The sequence below is a fragment of the Myodes glareolus genome, chromosome 3 (genome assembly GCF_982192425.1).
Source record: "Myodes glareolus chromosome 3, mMyoGla1.1, whole genome shotgun sequence".
NCBI lineage: Eukaryota > Metazoa > Chordata > Mammalia > Rodentia > Cricetidae > Myodes > Myodes glareolus.
Window position 1 is genome coordinate 46,407,291 of NC_142028.1, and position 20,720 is coordinate 46,428,010.

Genomic DNA, 20,720 nt, shown 5'->3' on the forward strand with positions numbered 1-20,720 from the left:
CACAGAGACTAAACAAAAAATAATATAGCCATCTTTCCCAAGACTTGACAATTATCTCTGTTTTCTCAGGATCCCCTAAAAGTGCTGTTGTTCCCTGACAGAAGGAAGCAATCTACAGAACATGATGCCCACATTTCCAACGTGGAGTGGATGATTTATGGTAGCTCAGGGGTTGTGTGTCATCGTTTAGGGGCATTAGGTTCATTTTGTTTCTGGTCATGGTCAGAAAAAATATTAAACAAAAGAGTTTGATTTAAGGATCCTTTTCTGAAAATAAATAAAGATGATAGAAAAAAGTGCAGATTATTGAATCTGACTTTAGATTGAAAAACAACTTTTATTCTCAAATATTTTACAATTGTATTATTTTGAATCATACAAAATTAATGTTATTTTGTTATAAATACTGTATGTAATTCTACTGTTGTTTAAGGTATTGTACCTATGCAGCTCATTTAAAATATATTGTATAGTTCTAGTCTTCAAAGGTTATTATTAAAACCTGTTTAGGATAACTAAGAAATGTAGGTTAGTAGTTAGTCACCTATAATAAACAAACAACAAACATGTAGTCATGTAGGTATGTTCAAGGTCAAAAAGAAAAAATATTTTAGATAGACAGATGATCTCCAAACATCTTCAGAGACATACAGATATGACATTTAAGAAGATTTAAAAACAAGACTTTTCATGACAGTGAGACATGTCTGCTATTGATAGCGCTGATTAATTTCAAAAAGGGAGGACAGTCATCACAGATCCTCCATATGGAGTTTGTTTTAAATATGGCAAAATTAGCCATCTGGGCAAGAAACTGCCCTTGCCTCGACTGTTGACAATAAACTGTCCAAATTTAATGAACAGGGCACAGAAAGAAGGTGACTGCCAAACTTTACCAAGGCAGGGTAGGAAGTTTATCAAAATTCCTGTTTCACTGAAAAGTCTATCAGATATTCTTTCTCTGCCTTTAGGCCAAAGATGAATGCCACAACATTGAAAAGAAGCCTTGGTGACTGTCCAGGCAACCACCTTTTTCTGTTATTTCTATAGTGTGGAAGTTATTTGCTCTGCACTTCTTGTTTACTCAGGTACTATTATATCTTCTCTTTGATGTGATTAAAAACTAGATAGCTATATAGCTACAATTTTTCTTGTTTCCAAATTCAGAAAGAAAACCTACATGAGAGATGTAAAGTTTATAAAGTTGATAAACAAATGCTAAGTTGTTTATCTAAAAAGGTATTCTAAGATCAAAAAAGATATTTTTAGGACGGTAATACATTTAAAACAATGGCTTAGGTTTAAACATTTGGACTCACAAAGATAAGATAATACAGTACTTTCTCCAAATTTGCCAAATACAAATGGATGGAACATTGTAAATGTAATCCTTCCTTATTCTAGCTCTTATTTTATAAAGTTTTAGTATGCTAGAGTTAAAATCTTTTCTTTTTATTTAGACAAAAAGGATGGAATGCTGTGGAATATTTTACACTTTGAGAAGATGTGCTGAATGACCAGTAGCTAAGCAGGAGAAGGTAGGCAGGATTTCTTGGGTGAGAGAGGAAGGGAATAAGGAGTCTAGGCATGTGTATTGCAAATGAGATCCCTGGGAGACACTGAAGTGATTTGAGTAGATGAAACTGAGCCATGTGGAAAAACATAGATTAAGAAAGGCAAGTTAATTTAAGTTATAAGTACTAGGGGAACAAGCCTAACCTAATGACCAACTTTTCATAACTAATAATAATCTTCCATGTCATTATTTGTGAGCTACAAGCATAGATGTTGCATTTTCCAATAAGCAGCTTGAAGTCACACATTTGATGAAATCAGTGAGTACAGGAGACAACAGATGAGGAAACAAGGCAGAAGGCCTGCAGAGGTATGACGTCTCATGTAGTTAACTCCATGCCCTTTGCAAATTGTTTAGTCCTCAACAAATCAGAGAGATACAGATACCTGTAATTACTAGATCCTGCTAGGGCTCAATTATTTCTTCAATTTTTTAGAATGGACATTCAAAACTTAATTTGCTTGCTTTTATTGTTAAAATGTGTAATGGAGTCACCAAACTAGAGGAAGATGTTATTATAAAGACTCTGTAGGTTAAGAGGCCACACGATCATTCATTCTTTCATCACGATGAACTGAGCTTAAATATACTATGACTATGACTAACTGCTCTGAGGCTAAGATTGATTCTACCTGGGGCAAACAAAATAAAAAGAAAGCAATAAATGTTTGAAAATTTTATGTTCCTTATGCTTTCTGGATTTTATTTCACCACGACCCTCTCCATCAGTTCTTCACAGTTTCTCATGTCCTCTTCACTCTTTTCCTCATGCATACCTTGTGTTTGGGCATTTTAAGGTCATGAAAGGTCACTGCCATCTTTTCCTGTTCTTTGGCTTCACACTTTAGAACTTTAGAACTACATTATCCAACACAGCCCCGTTCATCAGTATATCTAGATCCACATCGCTAGAGTTTATATAACATCTAGATCTGCTGGAGTAGGTCTGGAGTATTCTTCTACATCAGCATGTTTAAAATGTGATTTGATTTTAAGGGTGAAAAATAAAATGTATGGAAAGCACCTTTTATGATGTTGAACAGGGTGCTTCTGCAGTAGCTTCCCAGAAGGGGCCAGCCTGGGCCCTAGCAGCAGGTTATCTTCACCTTTCTGTTCCCATAAACGGACATGCCTGTCCCTTTGTCTTGAGGCATTTCCCTAAGTAAAGCCTCTCTCTCAGACTCTCATACCCCACTCATTCATCTATTCTGATTCATTCATTAAAAGTTCAGGGGAGTTTCTATTTTTAGGACATCTTTTAATCCAGGGATATGTAAACTTTTTATAAAGGCAAGGCTAAGGAATGAAGGAAGGCACTAAAATTCCTCCTCTCAAATATTTCATCAGATATTTGGAGAGTTCCGTAGGACAGCAGAGAGAGCCAGGAGAGCCACCAGCACCAATGCTAATCTCAGATCGTTGTTTGCCCTTTATTCTCTCTTCCTTGGCTACAAGGGCAATATTAGGAATGCTAACATCAAATCAAGGTCCTCACATCTAGTCTATGGAGTTTTGTTTCCCCAGAAAAACCTTCAGAGGTTCTCTGTCAAAATCTATATTTCTAGCGTACCCTGTACTATTAAGTATGTTACATAGTGAATCTGCTTTTGCAACACTTGACCGAAATCAAGTTGTGAAGGTTCATGTGAAGCGACAGCTCACAAACCAGTCTTTCTCTAAAGCTACCAATTGGCACACTTAGCCAGTGCCAAGCCATTGGGTAACGGCTCCTCCATTTTAGCTGAACTGTGACAATACCCTTAACTACAATAATCTACTTGCCAGAATAATGTTCTCTCTCTGCTTTTCACCTTTCCTGTCCTGTGGACCCCCAAGAAAAAGCCATCCAGCAAAGACATTTATCCTTCTCCTGAAATTCTTTAATTACTTACTGCTGACCCTGTAGCAATATCCAACTGTGAACAACAAAGGGAACTCTTCAAATTTACCCACCCCCTTGTGTCCTGTTTTATAGGCAGCCAGCAGGCTCTGATTCTCGCAGAGACCTCCTCTGCAGCCCCTGCCCCAAATAAGGCTTGTAGTATTTGTCAGCCATCCCATCCCCTTGTCTGTGGTCCAGTCATTTCCCTTGCATTTTACTTTTCTTTCTTGTGCTCTGTCTTGCCAGATAAGGGTCACTGTGACATATTTTTGTTGAAAAGCTCTATGAATTCCTATGTGCACAATGGTTCATTCTTAACAGGATGACTCAGGCACACACAGGGGCCATTCAAATACAGCTGCCAACTGTGGTCTGACTGTCCTTCCTATACACAAGAATCTATAGAGCAATGTAATGAACCATATTATATATTTGAAAATGAATAAGTGTTGCATTCTGCTGCACTGCGCTAGAAAACATTCAAGTGATGACTTCAAGTTTCTCACCTGCAAACATTCTGGAAGGAAACCTCTCCTGCTTCTCTACAGGAACCTCTCCACACATTTTTTTTTCATGTGGTGAATTCATTTAGTCGTGGGGTGAACACCTGTGTGACTATTTAAAAACCATAGCACCAGGTGTGTGCCTAGGAGTATCTCCTGCCATTGTATAATGTTCTCGCTGATTTCTCAGCAGGCTGGGTCAGGGAAAAGGCTTCAAATGGAATATAGAAAAAGGTCTTAAAGGATTTTAAAAATATACTGCTATTATAAGTATGTGCAATGAAAATATTGCAGCCAAATTACACAAACAAGCTTTATAGCTCCTTATGTTTACAAAGGATGTGAAACCGTTGGCATCTTGGGGTACTCCACTGAAAGTTTATCACAGAGGAAAAAGCTGGGTTTGGGAGTTGGTACATTATAAAATACAAAAAAAAAATGTACTTACAAAGTAAAGATGTCTTACCTTTTACTTTGCCTTAGGCTCTCTGTTCCTCTTTTCCAAGAAATAGATGCTTTAGGGAAGGCATCTGGTTTGCATTCAATAGAAATGTCACCACCAACTTGAACAACTGAGATTTTTTTAATGGTTTTTTTTGAGAAATCTGGAGCTGAGGCTAAAAGCAAAAATTAAAAATTGATTAATTAAATCACTCAATTAACACGCAGCAACTAAAAATTAAACTAATATACTGGATAAAATTTAACATTTGTATTCAAAATTAAATTTAATATACTCAAGCTGACTTAAGGCCAGTTTAAGTACACACACAGACTCAAATACACACACACACACACACACACACACACTTGCATACATATAGACATTTGCACAATATTTAAATATGCATGGATATATACATGCATATATATTTGTATATATATACAAATATATATTTGTATATATATTGTATAATCTCATTTTCTAAAGTACAATTGAACTGAAGTTTTCAAACATTTCAGGTTTTCTGACTTCTTGGCTTTTTTAAGGAATTGCTTCTCTGCCTGCATCTGGCCCATGCAACTTGCTTTTCTGATCCAAGATTGAAAGGGGTGTTCTCAATTAAGGTTCCATTTGGTTTGCCTTGTGTCTGGATACCAACAGTTCAGTTTAAAATTGGCTATTTTCTAGTGAAAGTGTAAGTTCAGTAAAGGTGAGGGTCACTTTCGTTTGAGTATCTTTTCTTGGAACCTGGGAGGTAAAAAATAGCCAATGAAATAGTCATGAGTAATGAAGGAACAAGATGCCTGACACCCAAATGCCTATAATATTTGGTGTCTTACTTTATTCTTGTTTCCTCCATTCTTTCTGTCGCTAATCAACTCACCATTAAAAACACCTCACTCTTATCTACTGCAGCAGACACCATTGTTTGAATTTCATGAGGTGTCAGTTTCACATTGTTCCAAACTCAGTATTTTCCCCTCTAAGGAATTGTTTTCCTTGTTCTATGTTTTCCTCAGTATTTGCATGACAATGTGACAAGAGTTTTAGTGAAGGAAATGAAAAAAATCTTAACGAATCATTCTTTTTAAACAAGAGAAAGATATGGGAGGAGCTGTCTCCTCCCTTTCCTCCTGACATGAATATGGACTTGACATCTGCAGCTACAACAGCCATGCAGAATCCACACATCTACACATCTGAAGGAAAGGGTTCACGGTATAACTACCCAGCTACAGTGTCCTACTTGACAGCCAGCGCACAAGTAAGTGGAGGTAAAGAGAGTCACAATGTCTTAAGTTTCTTGATTTTCTTATGCCTGTGAGGATAAAAATATTTCTCATGCTCATATTGAAAATAAAAGTAGCTGAAAAGATTCCTTCTGGACCCCATTGTTTTGTCTTCAAGACCTCTCACTAGAATCTAGTTGCTTGATTAAAACACAGCTGAATTTGGACACATATAATGATGGAAACTTCATGCAGTGCCAAAATGGAAAGATAGTTAAAACCCTTTTATGTTATAAAAAAAAAATTGATTGAGTTCCATCCATTTGCCTGCAAATTTAATGATGTCATTGTATTTTTGTTTCGTTTTGCATTGTTTTAACAGCTGAGTAACATTTATCATTCATCTATCCGTTGTATAAATGAACCACATTTTAAAAAATCCATTCTTTGGTTGAACGGCATTTAAGTTGTTTCCAGGTTCTGGCTATTACAAATAACACTAGAATCAACAAATAGACTGATACCCCGTTTTCTGAGAAATTGCCATACTGATTTCCAAAGCAGGCTGTACAAGTTTGCATTCCCACCATCAGTGGAGGAGTGTTCCTCTCACTCCATATCATCTCCAACATCTTATGGTTTTGATCTTAGCCATTCTGACAGGTGTAAGGTGGTATCTCAGAGTTGTTGTAATTTGCATCTCACTGATGACTAAGGATGTTCAGTAATTCCGTAAACATTTTCTGGGGGTCAGGCAAATGGATAGAACTAGAAAAAAATCAACCTGAGTGAGGTAACCCAGACTCAGGAAGACAAAATGGGGTATGTACTCACTCATAAGTGAATACTAGATGTAAAGCAAAGGATAATCTGACTCTAATCCACAACTCCAGAGAGGCTAGGTAACAAGGAAGTCTCTAAGAGGGATGCATGGATCACCCTGAGTAGGGGAAACAGATGAGATCTGGGTAAACTGGAAGTGGGGAGGGAGGGAGAGAGGAGGGGATGGTGGATGAGGATATGAGGGAATGGAACGGTCGAGTTGGGGAAGGGACTGAGTGGAAGAACAATGAAACAGCGATCTTGATAAAGAGAGCCATTATGAAGTTAGAGAGAAACATGATGCTATTGAAAGTCGCAGGAATCAACAAGCTTGACCCCAGCTAAGACTCCTAGCAGTGGTGGAAATGGTGTCTGAACGGCCCTTCCCCTGTCATCAGGTTGGAGAATAACCTGTCAGCATAGAACCTGTATCTAGTAATTGAACGAAGCAGATGCAGAGATTCACAGCCAAGCACCAGGCTGAGTTCCTGGAGTGCAGTCAAAAAGAGGGAGGAGGGATTATATGAGCATGGGAGGGTCAAGATCATGATGGAGAAATCCACAGAGAACGTTGACTGGAGCTCATGGATACTCATGAATTCCAGACCAAATGTTGGGGAGTCTATATGGGACTGAACTAGGCCCTCTGTATGTGAGCAACAGTAGTGTAACTTGGTCTTTTGGAGGAGCCACGGCAGTGGGATCAGGATCTATCCTTGGTGCATGAGTTGGCTTTTTTGGAGCCCATTGCTTCTGTTGGGATGTCTTGCTCAGCTTTGACCAAGAGGAGAGGGGATTGGTCCTGCCAGACTTTGTTGACTCCCTATGGGAGGCCTTTCCCTTTCTGAGGAGTGGATGGGGGCAGGTTGGGGGGAGGGGAAAAGGAAGAAGGCAGAAAGGGAGAACTGTGGGTGGTACGTAAAAGGAATAAAATAATTTTAAATAAAAAAGGCTAATTGAGATATTTCTCATTGTTTTTAGAAATAGCAATTTCTAGTTCACAGGAAAAGAATCAGGTTCAGATGACATATAAATAGCAGCATGCAAGGTTTCATTTCAAATTTCTTGGATATAAATGAATGGCTCACCTAAAACTCTCAATTCTGCATTTGCATAAATTGTCTGATATTTGTTTTCTGCAGCACATTGGTAGATCCCGGAGTCTGACACATTCAGCATGGTGATGATAAGCGTCCCGTTTTCAATCTGAATTCTTTCCTAATAAAGGAAGATTCATCAAAAGGTGTTTTGCATTAATATAAAAGATGTTTCATTATTAATGTAAGCATTCTCTTGCACAAAATATATTAATGGAAAACATTTTTGCCTAACATTGAGAACTTTCACTTCAAGATCCTGAGTAACTTTCTAAAGATAAAAAAGAACAAAATATAATTTTTGTAGAGTAATTTTTTGGGCACTGGAATAATCTATGTTACATCATTTCTGTGAAGATTGACATCCTCTATAAATGGAATATATGAAACTGTCTCTTCTATGATATTCTAAATGGTTTAGAAAGTTCCAACACTCTGGAAATGTGATATTACAATATGTTGCCCAAGTTCTAAGTTAGAGAAGCCACAGAATTCCTTTCTGTAACTTCCTCTAAAGATCCCCAGCCTCAGCATCAAACATCTGCTACAAGGAGCCGTTTAGGGTACTGGAATATAATTTTAGTACACAAAGTTCATTGTTGATAGCAAATATATAACCTAAACTAAACATTTCAATGAATCCACTACCATTCTCTAAGGATAATATAGTGAGTTAGAGAAAAAGAAAAAGAGAATGCATTCTAAAGGCATCCTGGAGGAATGTTCCACTGAACACACACACACACACACACACACACACACACACACACACACAAATAAACATGGTTTTCAGCTTCCAAACAATATATTCTTTTTGACTGTGGTTATGGATACATGTACAAATAAAATGCAACATTAACCCAATTATCTGAAGAATTTGGTAAGGGTTAAGTACTCTCTTGGGACAAATACCATAAGAGAAGATATGTTCATATTTAAAATGTGTACAAAGCCTCAAATCTTTTCTCATGGGGTAAGGACAGTCATCATAGCTCCTAGAAGTGGGAGAGTGGGTATCAATTCAGAGTCTGAGTCCTATTAGACAAAGTTTAGTAGACTACATCTTCTATTAACTGTTCAGTAACCTTAGAAAACTGTTTCACTTCTCTGTGTTCGTTGTCTGGATGGTACCCACAGGTACTATTCTGAAGGCTAATTTTAACTTCAGTAGCTGCTGTACAATTTAGGACAAGTGTCTAAGCCTCTCTGAATACACTTCATCATATATTTGAAGGAATGGTCACTATCTATCTCTCCCACATTATCTTGACAAAGCAATATACGGAGAGCAACAGAGTATGAGATCTAAAACACAGGGCAGCTCATCAAATATAAGCTTTGATGATAATGCACTCTTTTTATTTCTTACTCTTTAGAATATTTTATTTATTTCTTGAGATTTCATGCTTTCTAAAATGTCTCCTGATAATACTTCCTATAGTCCCCCACTGCAACTCCCCCTATATCCATCCCAAACATCTCCTTCCAACTTCATGCTCACTTCTTTCTTTTTCTTTACTTCTCCCTTAAAAAAAAGATATCCCACTGAATCCAATTAATGCTTCCTGAGCTTATGTTAATGTCAGCTGAATGTGGACTCGTCACTCTCTGCTAGTATGTTCAAGTGTTCAATCCCAGTAAACCCCTTTACTTGCTCTGAGTTTGTTTAAGGATTACATAAATGTAAGTGTCATGCTCTGGAGTACACTGAATACTCCAAAGACATGAGCTGCTGCTGGTAATAACTGTTATTCTAACAAAATGTGCTATAATGGAATGAACTAACATACAGCTTCTCACCTCCGGATTGAGGCGTTCACCATTCTTTAGCCATGTGTACCAAGGATTTGGCTTTCCAGTGGCTTTGCATTCCCAAAACAAGCTGTCATAGATAGAAAGGTATGTATTTTGGATTTTCTGTTCCCATTCTGGAGGGGCTGTTTAAAAAAAAAAAAGCAAACAGGTCGAGAATATCTTTTTGGCAACTCAAGTAAGGTAATACAGTATGTTCCAAGTTCTTAGTGATCCGGAGACTAACTGGGTTCAGGTGAACTGACATTACAATATGTGAGAATTGGGAGGGGAGGGGAAGGGAGAAGAAGGGAAGGGAGAGGAGGAAAGCAGTAGTCTATGTAGTCTAATGGGGCAACCGTCACAATTATCACCCCATATTTGGCTCAAACTAAAGGTTGCTGTCTGTCATTTTGCTGCACCTGTGCTACAACTTGTAAATTCTGAGTAAAGGTCAAAATTCAGAAGACGGCTAAAGAATATCCCCATGCTAAATCATGGTGCATAAGTCAATTGAGGAGTTTTAAACACTTTGGTGGCAAATTCTTGATAAATATATAAGTTTAAAGCTAACAAAAAGATAAAGTATGTAAACCAGAAATAATTCAGTCCAAAATCTTGACAAAACATAAATGAGAGCCTCCACTTTTTATAAGATAATCCAATATCTTTTGGGTTCTTACGAAGGAGTTCAGACTTTGGGAGTTGTACTACATCCTTCTAAAGTGAAATACTTAACTTTAAATCCACACATGGAGTTTGATAAAATTCATTTTCCGATCTAAGAAAATTATGCACAGGAGTAAGCAGAATATAACTAGTATATCAAATATAAAAGGAAAGAGTTATTAGCCTTACTGTCATCCAGGAAGATGGCTGGGTACAAATTAAATGTATTAGCATGAATACATTACAGTACTCGAACCCTGTACACAGTTGTTCATCTCATATCTCCTTTAGTTCTGTCCTTGTATCCTTGTGAAAGACAGAGTTCCTGCCTTTCCTTGGAATCTCTGGATTACTATAGCTAGATATCTGACACTTCTGCATTTAATTTAATGTAGATTCCTAGGAGCCACATCACGAGCCCATCACTGTCTCTGTCCCTGGCTTCAACAGGGTTTAATGCCTCTAGAATTTTGCAGAGATATCAGGTAACCCTTTCAAGATGGCATTTTAAAAATTCAGGAGCCAAATTATAATCACTGAACAGAGGAAAGCACTGCCTTCTAGTGAGTGCTGCTACAATGGCGAAGTCTGAGGCTAAGATTCTTCAGCTTGCACAGAAACAAAGCCAATGAAAGAGGAGTTATTGGCTATGGAAAACAAGGGCTGTTTTGTTTTAAACACACTTCTAATATACCGTCCTGAACTGTCTACCCAGGGAAATCAAAGGGAGGCCGGGAAACAAGTATTCCTTGGTTCCTGGCTACAATCATCTAAGGATAAACTGCTATGCATCCTGTCTATGGTTCCAATAGTACTGAGCTGACTGTTGAAGAAGCAAAATAAAATAAGATAAAATAAAAAGGCATGACGATGAAATCAGGTGCTTAGCATGCCTTTGCTGTCAGACTCATTCAGCCCTGTACCATGTTATGCTGCACTCACTGCAGCAAGCAGAGGAAGGAAGGGGGCTATGTGGAGTTGAAATGTTATATACCACAAAACCCGTGTATCTGATTCCAGGCTTTTCTACTGCGATACATGCCTCCATTAGGGCTCTGCAGGGAGCTGGTCACCAAATAGAAGAAGTCATGATATCCCTGGGTGGTAAACTCAGTCTATGATTATCTCCTGTGGAAATCAGATCTCTTTCCAATTTTAGAACATATCTCTTGAAGCCCTGAGAAACAAATCACAGCAAGGCTTCTAACAACCCAGTGCACAGACAAAAACCTGAAACTTCTTTCTGTGTGCTAATATAATTTGTAAATATTTATGAAAAAATGTGGGAATACGTATTTGGCATAAGGAAAACTGCATTTTTGTATACAAATCCATAACTTGTAAAATTTAAGATCTATTTAAAAAGATTTATCATTATCATTTAAAATTATATACAAAATATAAGTATATTTATATGATGTGTGTGTGTGTGTGTGTCTGTGTGGAGGAATGTACATGTCTTGCAGAAGTCAGAGGTGTCAGAACCACATGGAGCTGGAGTTACAGACTGCCTCTTGCGACCTGTCTGATATATGTTCTGGGAATTGATATCAGGTCTCTGCAACAGCAGTACATTCTCATAAATCTAATTTTTTTCTCAAGTCTCAAAATTCATTATCCATAGCACATGGGTGCATGTCTTTTGCTTACTGTAAAATTGCAACATTCACTCATTTAATGTACATATTCATTGACTCTTACCATTTTAATGAGAAAGGTCTTAAATATCTTTCTATGTAAGAAATATAGGAAAAATAATTTAATAACTTGGGTTTACCATACAAGCTTGAGTTTCAGACTTTCTTTCCCACTGCTAGCTATATAACATCAAGAAACTTTTTAAAACACATTATAGACACTGTAATTATAGTAATACCATAAAGGCAAATTTCAGAGGTTAAAATACAAAATGCAGAAAAATATACAATGTCACTCTTTCTGAGTTGTAGCTTAAGCTCATCAGTATAATAAAATGAAAATTCTTTCTTTCTTCTCCCTCCCTCTCTTCCTTCCTTCCTTCCTTCCTTCCTTCCTTCCTTCCTTCCTTCCTTCCTTCCTTCCTTCCTTTCTTTTACTGTTTTTTTTTTGAGACAGAGTTTCTCTGTTTAGCTTTGGAGCCTGTCCTGGAACTTGCTCTGTAGATCAGGTTACCCTCAAACTCACAGAGATCTGCCTGTCTCTGCCTTCCAAGGGCTGGGATTAAAGTTGTGCACCACCACCGCTTGGATGGAAACCTCTTGATTTTCAATTATTATTAAGCTCTAACATGATCTGACATATCTTCATGTTTTGCCAGGTAAATTGATATGTGGCTCTAATTCAGAGTGATTATTTAACCCAACAGTTGTCTATTTTTCTTCCAAAAGGAATGGTAGTAATCATAGAACAGTTGACTAGTGAGCTGGACTGGGATCATTATGTTAAAAACTATAGTCAAATAAAAAGAGTCCAGGTTTAGATGAGTCTTCAAGGTTTTGACCTTGAACTTGAATATCAGTACCTGTGAGAGCTTGCAAAACTAATCTGGATATCTCCAAACTGTAGCATCACTGAAAATTATTTATGCTGAAAATTATTATAGAAATTATGAGTTAACATTTTTCAGATCCCATGTCTTGAAAGATACATAAGGTATAGTTTGTTGTTAATTTAGTCTGTAATAATTTTATTCTGATCATCACTTAGCTGTAGACTTTTTGTTATATAAACAATATGAACTATTCTTATTAAAACTGAGCTGAAACCTTTAGATTTTTTAGCGTGGTAAAACCCTCAGTTATTTCTTTACTAATACATTGCCAAAGACCACCTGAAAAAATTGTCCTTAAGAATCAAATCCTACTGAAAAATCTAATTAATTTTCTTGGCAAGCATCAATAAAATTGTAGAACAATAATCAAAAGGAAATTTATTCTATTTATAAGAAACAACTTTCACGTCAGGTTAAAATAGAAAATCCTAAGTGAAATGGAAAATAATAGATCCAAAGGCACATATTTTTCTTCACAATATATCCAGTTATTACAGCTATGGAATAATTATAATAATTTTTTCAGATTATTCTAACATTATTTTTAAAAACTTTATCAGTGACAGAATCAGACTATATAAAAATATTTTGGCATTGAACGATACAGTTTCTGAGAGTTCTATATCTTAGAATCAATAAATAGTTTGATAATTCTTTTATATATTTTATATGTTCAGTGGTTCTGAGATGATGACTCAGCAATTAGAAGTATTGGCTAGTCTTCCAGAAGACTCATGTTTGACTCTCACCACCTATATGACAGTGTGGAATCCAACACCTTCATTTGGTGTCTTAGGCAACAGGCATAAATGTGGTGAACAGAAAAAAAAAGGCATATAAAATAACAAAAATAGAAAAATTCAAAGACATTCTTATTTTGGTCTGTATGAAACAAGATAAAAAGATAATATTTGAATAATATATGCATTTATTATATCACAAAGTATCTTTAGCTCAATGATATTCTTCAAACTAGGGCAAAGCTGTATCATGAGGCAATGAACTGATTTTTCTGTTATCTTCAGATGGGCAGACAAGTACTGAAAATGTATAAGGAATAAAATGTATTCTGCCATTCAGTCTATTTTTCTACTCACTTTTTCCTTTGCTTGTAAATCCTATTGAGAATATTAATTAAGATTGCTATAGGCTACTACTGAATATTCTATGAGAAGTATATTTTAGTCATGAAAACCTTGTGTGACAAACTTTAATGTCGTGTACATGAAATTGATGACATTCTTCAGTTAACTCTAATAAGCAATGTTAAGGATAGACTGTGCTAGAATTTATGTTATTGTGTGTCTCTGCGTGGGTATGTTTGCATATGTGCATATGTTTATGCTTGTGAATGTTCATACATACATATATGGAGTGCAGAGATGGATCTTGAGTGGGTATCATCATCAACCTTATTTTTGATGCAGTAATTTTCTCTGAAGTTGGAGCTCATTGGTTGGATAAACTGATAAGATCCCCTCAGAATATTGATTCGTCTTCCCAGACAGGGAACTGAATGCATGTAATCCCATATACACCTTTTTATGTGGTTGATGGGGATTTTAATTCAGGTCCTAATACTTGTGCCACTAGCACTTTCTCCAATAAGATACCAATTTTTAAAAACAATTACCACACCTGTCAATCACAGAACTAATCACCCAACTGGAAATGTGCCTTTCCAATTTTTCCCATGATATATGTCCACAATATATTAATGACTTCTCCTATTTGCTCTGAAGCACAGTAAAAATTCACACATTTGGCAATTCTGTTTACTCACCGTAAAAAATGAGTTGACCTTTTGCAAGGTTTCTTCCTCGAAGGTTACCTGCGATGCATTCATAGAAGCCTTCATCCTCTTGCTGAAACTTGGGGATTTCAAGGATAGCTTGGGATTTGCTGTACTTGACTTTCCCTGGCATCGGGCTTCCATCCAACCTCCTCCAACTAATATCAGGGACTGGACTAAACAGTTACACTTCATTAGAATAGACGATGGTTGTCAATGTGACAGCAGGATAAAATAAGAGAAGCCTTGAAAATCACTCTCAAGTAAGGCAATCCAATCTATTAAAGTGTGATTAGTTTTCACACAGTCATTCACCATTCACTCTTTCAGCCGTCTATTGAAGATCTACTTAATCACCTGCCATTTACACGGCATTGTGCTATCCTTGGGGAACATATTACTGTTAGATTATACATGCCTTCTGTTCTTGTATTGTTTTTAGTTTAATAGAGAAACACATTATAAAAAGAGTATAAAAATAAATTCATTTGCAAATTGTAATAACTGAGACAAAAGAAATAGAATGCAGAGATAGTAACACAATTTGATCAATGGCAATGTGTTGGTCCTTTGAGAATTTAACAAGTAAGACTAAAGATTCTACACCTATTTAGAGGTTATAATTTAAAGATCACAGGTTCTTCTTTAGCTAAATTAGCTTTTTAAAACAAAATATGCATGAAAGATGAGTTTGATTGTCAAGGATATGAGGAAACATAAAAAAAAACCTGTGGAAATTTGAAGCCCAGTCTTCTTTTCCTCTTGTTTGTAACTTGTATACTATTAAAGTAGCAATAAAATAAAAATTGATTTACATTACTTCTGTGTCTCATTAGAAAATATATTAGAGAAAATATTATATATTCAATAGAAAATATTATAGAGATTTCTACCTATAGGAATTTAATAGTATAGTGTAATATGGTTATTTTAAAAATAAGAAAAATTACATGAAATTGTTTCAAACAACAATTTATGAGTTTAAATCCCTGTTAGAGGAGGCAACACAGCTCTAAGAAGTCACACGAAGAAAGGTTTACTAGCACTCATCGTTTGCGAAATGAAACTCCAGGGTGTTTATGTAAGCTTCTATTCTTCACTGTTGTTAAGCTATGGTTTATTCCCACGTAGATTTTTCAGATGGCTTAGATATCTTTACTCTAGTATTTCAAATTGATACTGACAATGATATTAGTAAGTCCTTTGGCAAAGTCCATTTATCAGCCTCGTGGAAGATGTGAGGTTTCTTTAAATCACCAAGAGTGATGGAGAGGCATCCAATCAGCAGCAGCACAGCTGACAGATAAAGATCTATAGAGGCTGAGCAGCAAATAAGCTGAGGAAATGTGTGATAGCTCCACAGACGCTTTGAAGAGAGGCACTACCCTGGGGAAACCTTAGCAATTCTTACTGGCTGAACAGTATGATTGTCCTGTTTCATCTATCAATGACAAGTACAGGCTAAACCTGTGGGTTTTCACACAATGATCAGAAATCATGTTCCAAATCAATGCTTGAGTTATCGCTTTTTCTCATAATTACAGTATAGTTCCCAGTTATAATTTGAATTTATTCAACATAAAATATCCCATATTTAGATTTTTTTCTTTTGAAATGCCATTTGCCACAACTTTAGGTTGACATTTTAATAAACTGTCATATTCCAGACAACAATTAACCTAGGTTACTGGTTTTCTTATCACTCGTTTTCTCAAGGTCCTAATAAAAGAAAATAAAGTTGTGTAAAAAAATGTATTTAGAAGGAAAGATAATCCCTATGTCTGAAACATTTCAAACTGCAAATATACAATTGTTGTCTGTGTAAACACAGTAATATTGTCTTTGGGTGGTTGTGAAGCAAATGGCATTTATGTTTCTCACTACTAATATACTACTAATAATTCCATGACTTTTCCATTCTGATTATTCATTTAAGCCTGTATTATAATTTATCTCTGAAAATTAGTTTATCAAATTATCAATAGAGAATTAGAGATATGTATGTATTCAATGTCCTTTATTATGTGTTCAGAATTCAAAATCTGAAGTGTATGAAAAAAATCATAAAATTATCCAAAAGAAGCTTATAGCCTAAGATATTCAGATAAAATTATCAAATTGTGAATATGTTCTAATAGTTTTATCTTTTGCATCAAATATGTTGTGAAGTTATACATCAAACTTTCAGATTACTACTAAATGTTTGAATACATGGAACATGACAGAAAACATAATCATAATATATGAAATGGCTAAACGTTACTAGAAATAAAGTCTTTGCTAGATAGTGTATATCATCACAATGTAAATATATTATTTCATTGACCTTTCTTTATAGCTGTCAGAAGTAGGGGTTTATCTCTGCTACTGATGCTATCCTTGATTTCAAGAAAACACTTGTATTGTGATAATCACACATTGAAACCTAATTATCTATGATTTCAAAAAGTGTATCTCTATTTTCAGTGGTCCTACCATGTGGTGTCAAACACAGCAAGCTCAACTAATGTCAACTATCCTGGACAAAGAATTCAGGGACTACCTTGGATTTTCACTGAAGAAGTGTTCTTTAGTGGTAGAAAAGTGACTGTACAGATGCAGGTTTCTATTAGTTGCAGTGTAACAAGAAAGCATCAGGTGTCTGTCACTTTGCCACTTCTGCTCTCATGCCTCACAGATCCCCATGTATCTTACCACCAAGCACTTTCATGTCAGCTGCTTCCAAACTGTTTTAGAAAACTATAGTTGCATAGAAAACTGAACGAATGTAGAAACATCCATAGCCCTAAGAAGAGTTCTTAATATACCACACCAACTGCCATGTCTTTGACTATAGGACAACACTGGGTCTGATTCCATTCTCTCCAGACCTCAATTAGTAAACTGAAGCAGATTTTTGAACTTGGCTTGTTTCTGTATTGAATCTGCTCTTTTGCCTTGTTTTCTCTGTCTCAGTTCCTCCTATTCTTAAGACTACTTCCTAAGAAGTCTTCTCACAGTCACGTTCAGAAAACCATCCTTTCAAACTAGACCTCCTAGAAGAACAGATAATTAGAATCTCTGTACATTCTAATCATGTGCTGCTTCAGTTGAAATACCAACTGCAAGGGATCCTTATGTGTGTCTCAGAATGGTGGTTCTAATATAGTTGTTACATTTGCACAGAAATGGAAGTCTGTAAAATTAAACAGCAGTGACGTAAAAAGAAAGCAGTAGAACCCTTGTGCAAAACCATGCATTGAGAAATGTATTTTAAGAGCTTGCTGTCCTACTGAATCAAAATTACACCGAAGAGGCAAAAGCAAGAAATGTTCGGAAAAATGAGTTTCGGCAGAGAAGGGATAATTTTCTGTTTAAGGGGAGAGAACAAAAGCTTTTATTTATCTTATTTCACTTGTATTTTGGAAAATAACTATCTCTCCAGACATTTAGTAATAGCAAAGGTTCTAAGACCTAATAGTCTTGTCTGTGTTTTGCTGTAAGTATTGTTTCATGTTTTTTTGGTTAGGGTTTTTCTGGCTGTTGTGAAACTTGTTATTTAAACTCAGAGATCGGCTTGCCTGTGCTTCCCAGGTATATGCCACCACAGCAGAATTAGATGGCATTCCGATTTTAAAACTTTCAATTCTCAAGATAAAATAAACAGAGTCATGAATTTGAAATCTCCAGAGAATGTTAGGCTTTTGCCACTTGGTCCTAATGGTGTCACATGGCTACTATCTGTGCTGCTCAGAAGGCTGCAGCAGGTGGATCAGGAGTTTAAGGCCTACTTGGGATACAATTTGAGTTGAAAGACAGTCTGAAAATTTCAATTAGGCCTTATGTAAAACAAAAAAAAAGGTCAAAACCACAGGACTATATATGAAATTCAGTGGTTACGTACTTTCCAGGAAGTAGGAGGTCCCTCTTTCAGTGTCTCCTAACTTAAATTAAAAAAAAAAATCTCTCCTTTCTTTATTTGGTCTGAATTGAATTGGCATCTCAATGTGTAAATTTAGGATGGAGAACAATGTTTATATATTCCCACTATAGGTAGGTGAGAACTAGGGCAAAATAATGAAAGATACCTCCCTTGATGTCGACATTGATTTTGGAGGAGCTATAGAAGAGGGCATTGCTTCCAACGAGTGTTTAACTCCAAGTTTCAATCCAGGGAGATGAAATTTTAAGATTTTAGTCAATAATCCACAAGCAAATAAACAAATCATCCATGAAAATCAAAACTAACAAGTAGAAAAATTTCTAAACTTTTCACATATTTCTAGAACTACATACAAATAAGCAAGTAAACAAACCCATAAGCCTCACTAAAGAACATAAAATCCACATTCTCCTTGAACAATTTACTGTTATTGCATCTACGTCTTGTCTTGACTGCCAATAAAGAGCGCCAGATTAAATAGACCCTAAAAACCTGAGTTCAAATGAGATATAAGTTTGTTCTTTTGTTTGCTTGTTTGTTTGTTTCTTTTTTAAGGCAGAGTTTCTCTGTGTAACAGTCCTAGCTGTCCTGGAACTAGCTCTTGTAGACAAGGCTGACCTTGAACTCCCAAAGAACCACCTTCCTCTGCCTCTGGACAACTGGAATTAAAGGCATGTGACACTACTGCCCCACTATATGTTTGTTTTATCAGCATGCTTGAATTATACGATGTTGTGAATTCTTTGTATACACTTTATATTCTAATATTTTACAATCATCACGACAACAAAACCAACAAAAATAATACTTTACTTTTCAAATTTTTATTTTAATGAACTAGTTGGAGAAGTAGCAAGAAGGTTTTCTCGCTACTAAATAAATGTTTTGATTCTTTCAGATATAACGGCACTCCTGGAGAGCATTGATCTTACTTGATATAGAATCAGAGGACAAATCCAAAATGCTAATTATTGAAAAAATATTATCCTGATATTTACATTTTATACTGCAATTGTTTGATGACGCTATATAAACTATTTTGTTTTTTTACAGATTCTAAAATAGGCAGCGGACATCAAAACTAGAAACATGAATAGTGATATTTAAAATTTATTGTAAGTTATTTTTTTCTATAATACACCATCCTGTTCAAATAATGATGATTGTAATACAGTTGTTTGTTATGTGATGTAGAGTAGAATGTAAATTCTACATTTAGCTATATTTTATGGTATATTGAAAAGCACTGGATTTTGGGAATTATTCATTTATTTACAGAATGACAATGAATAATTATATGTAGTATATAGTCTTATTGGGAAGATCACAGAAGTCATATGTGTTTTAAATACACCTTATAATACATGATACATGTTAAGCCTTATATTTGAGTATCAATATCCAATTAAATAACTGAATATTAGCTTTGTAGTGTCAAAAGTAACAATTTCCTTTAGGCATCTCTGTCTCTCATATGTGTGTGTAGGTGTGTTTGTGTTTGTGTTTGTGTGTATGTATTTATTCTCTTTGTTTAAGGCTTCATTTGATGAGGCCTTTGAAACTCAATAATTTTTAAATCCTCCATTAACTGATTTCAGACTTCCACACCATAATTGAAATCATTGCAGCCATCTATGTATCTCCCTCAAAGTACATTTCCTGCCTTTCTCCACTTAAAGAACAAACAATAACCCTGATCCTACTTGGTCATGTTCTTGCCTTGCTGGCAAGTACAGAGACTCAGGTGAAGGCATACTTTAATTTGAAGATCCTTTTTAAAAGTCTGTTTCAGTATCAAGAGTCCATTGTTGTAGGTAGAAAAGAAATTCAACAATGTTCATCAAAGAAAAGAAACACTGTGTTTAAGAGCAGGGCATTAAAAATAAAGATTAATAATAATCATTAATTGAGTAATTACTATGTACCAGGCACTGTGACAGGTGGCTTCCATATGTCATGGGAGTTAAATCCTCAGCTGGAAGCTTCTAACAATGCTAATTACCTGTTCAGAATGGTACTCACGTTTAGACAGATAATTTCTCCTAAATTATTATCTGCCAATTTTCCGTGACTTGAAGTTCCAGGAGAGGCTAATTAACTGTGATCCACCCTCTAATCCTTTTCAGTTGCCACCCTTTCAATTACAAGCACAGCTGACTCTTCCGATCTTCTGTAGGTTCAGTCATTCCTTTAGATTCTACCTGGTTTAATTCTGCTGATGACACTTGTCCTGCCATATTCACTGGCATCTCCCTTGTTCTAACCAAAGTAGATTTTTAAAGACATTTTATTACATTTTTACATTTTGTTTTATGTACAAGGGTATATTTGGGGGTGTATGCCATCACTATTCTGTGGAAGAAAGACCATATAGATTGAAGGACTATGATCTCTTACCATGTGTGAATCCTGGGTATTGAACTCAGGTCATGAGGCTTGGCAGCAGGTGCCTTTATATGCTG

General features: G+C 35.8%; 1 protein-coding gene across 2 annotated transcripts in view; it reads right to left on the reverse strand.

The window, feature by feature from the left end:
- Nucleotides 1-20,720, reverse strand: part of LOC125403249 (contactin-6) — a 379,648-nt gene that overhangs the window by 85,722 nt on the left and 273,206 nt on the right. For both annotated transcript variants that reach the window (XM_048438486.3, XM_085686802.2), the window contains exons 8-11: nt 14,328-14,512; nt 9,355-9,491; nt 7,546-7,675; nt 4,428-4,578 (exon numbers count right to left, since the gene is read on the reverse strand). In XM_048438486.3, coding sequence (XP_048294443.3) covers nt 4,428-4,578; nt 7,546-7,675; nt 9,355-9,491; nt 14,328-14,512 — 603 coding nt within the window. The remainder of the gene's footprint in view (nt 1-4,427; nt 4,579-7,545; nt 7,676-9,354; nt 9,492-14,327; nt 14,513-20,720) is intronic.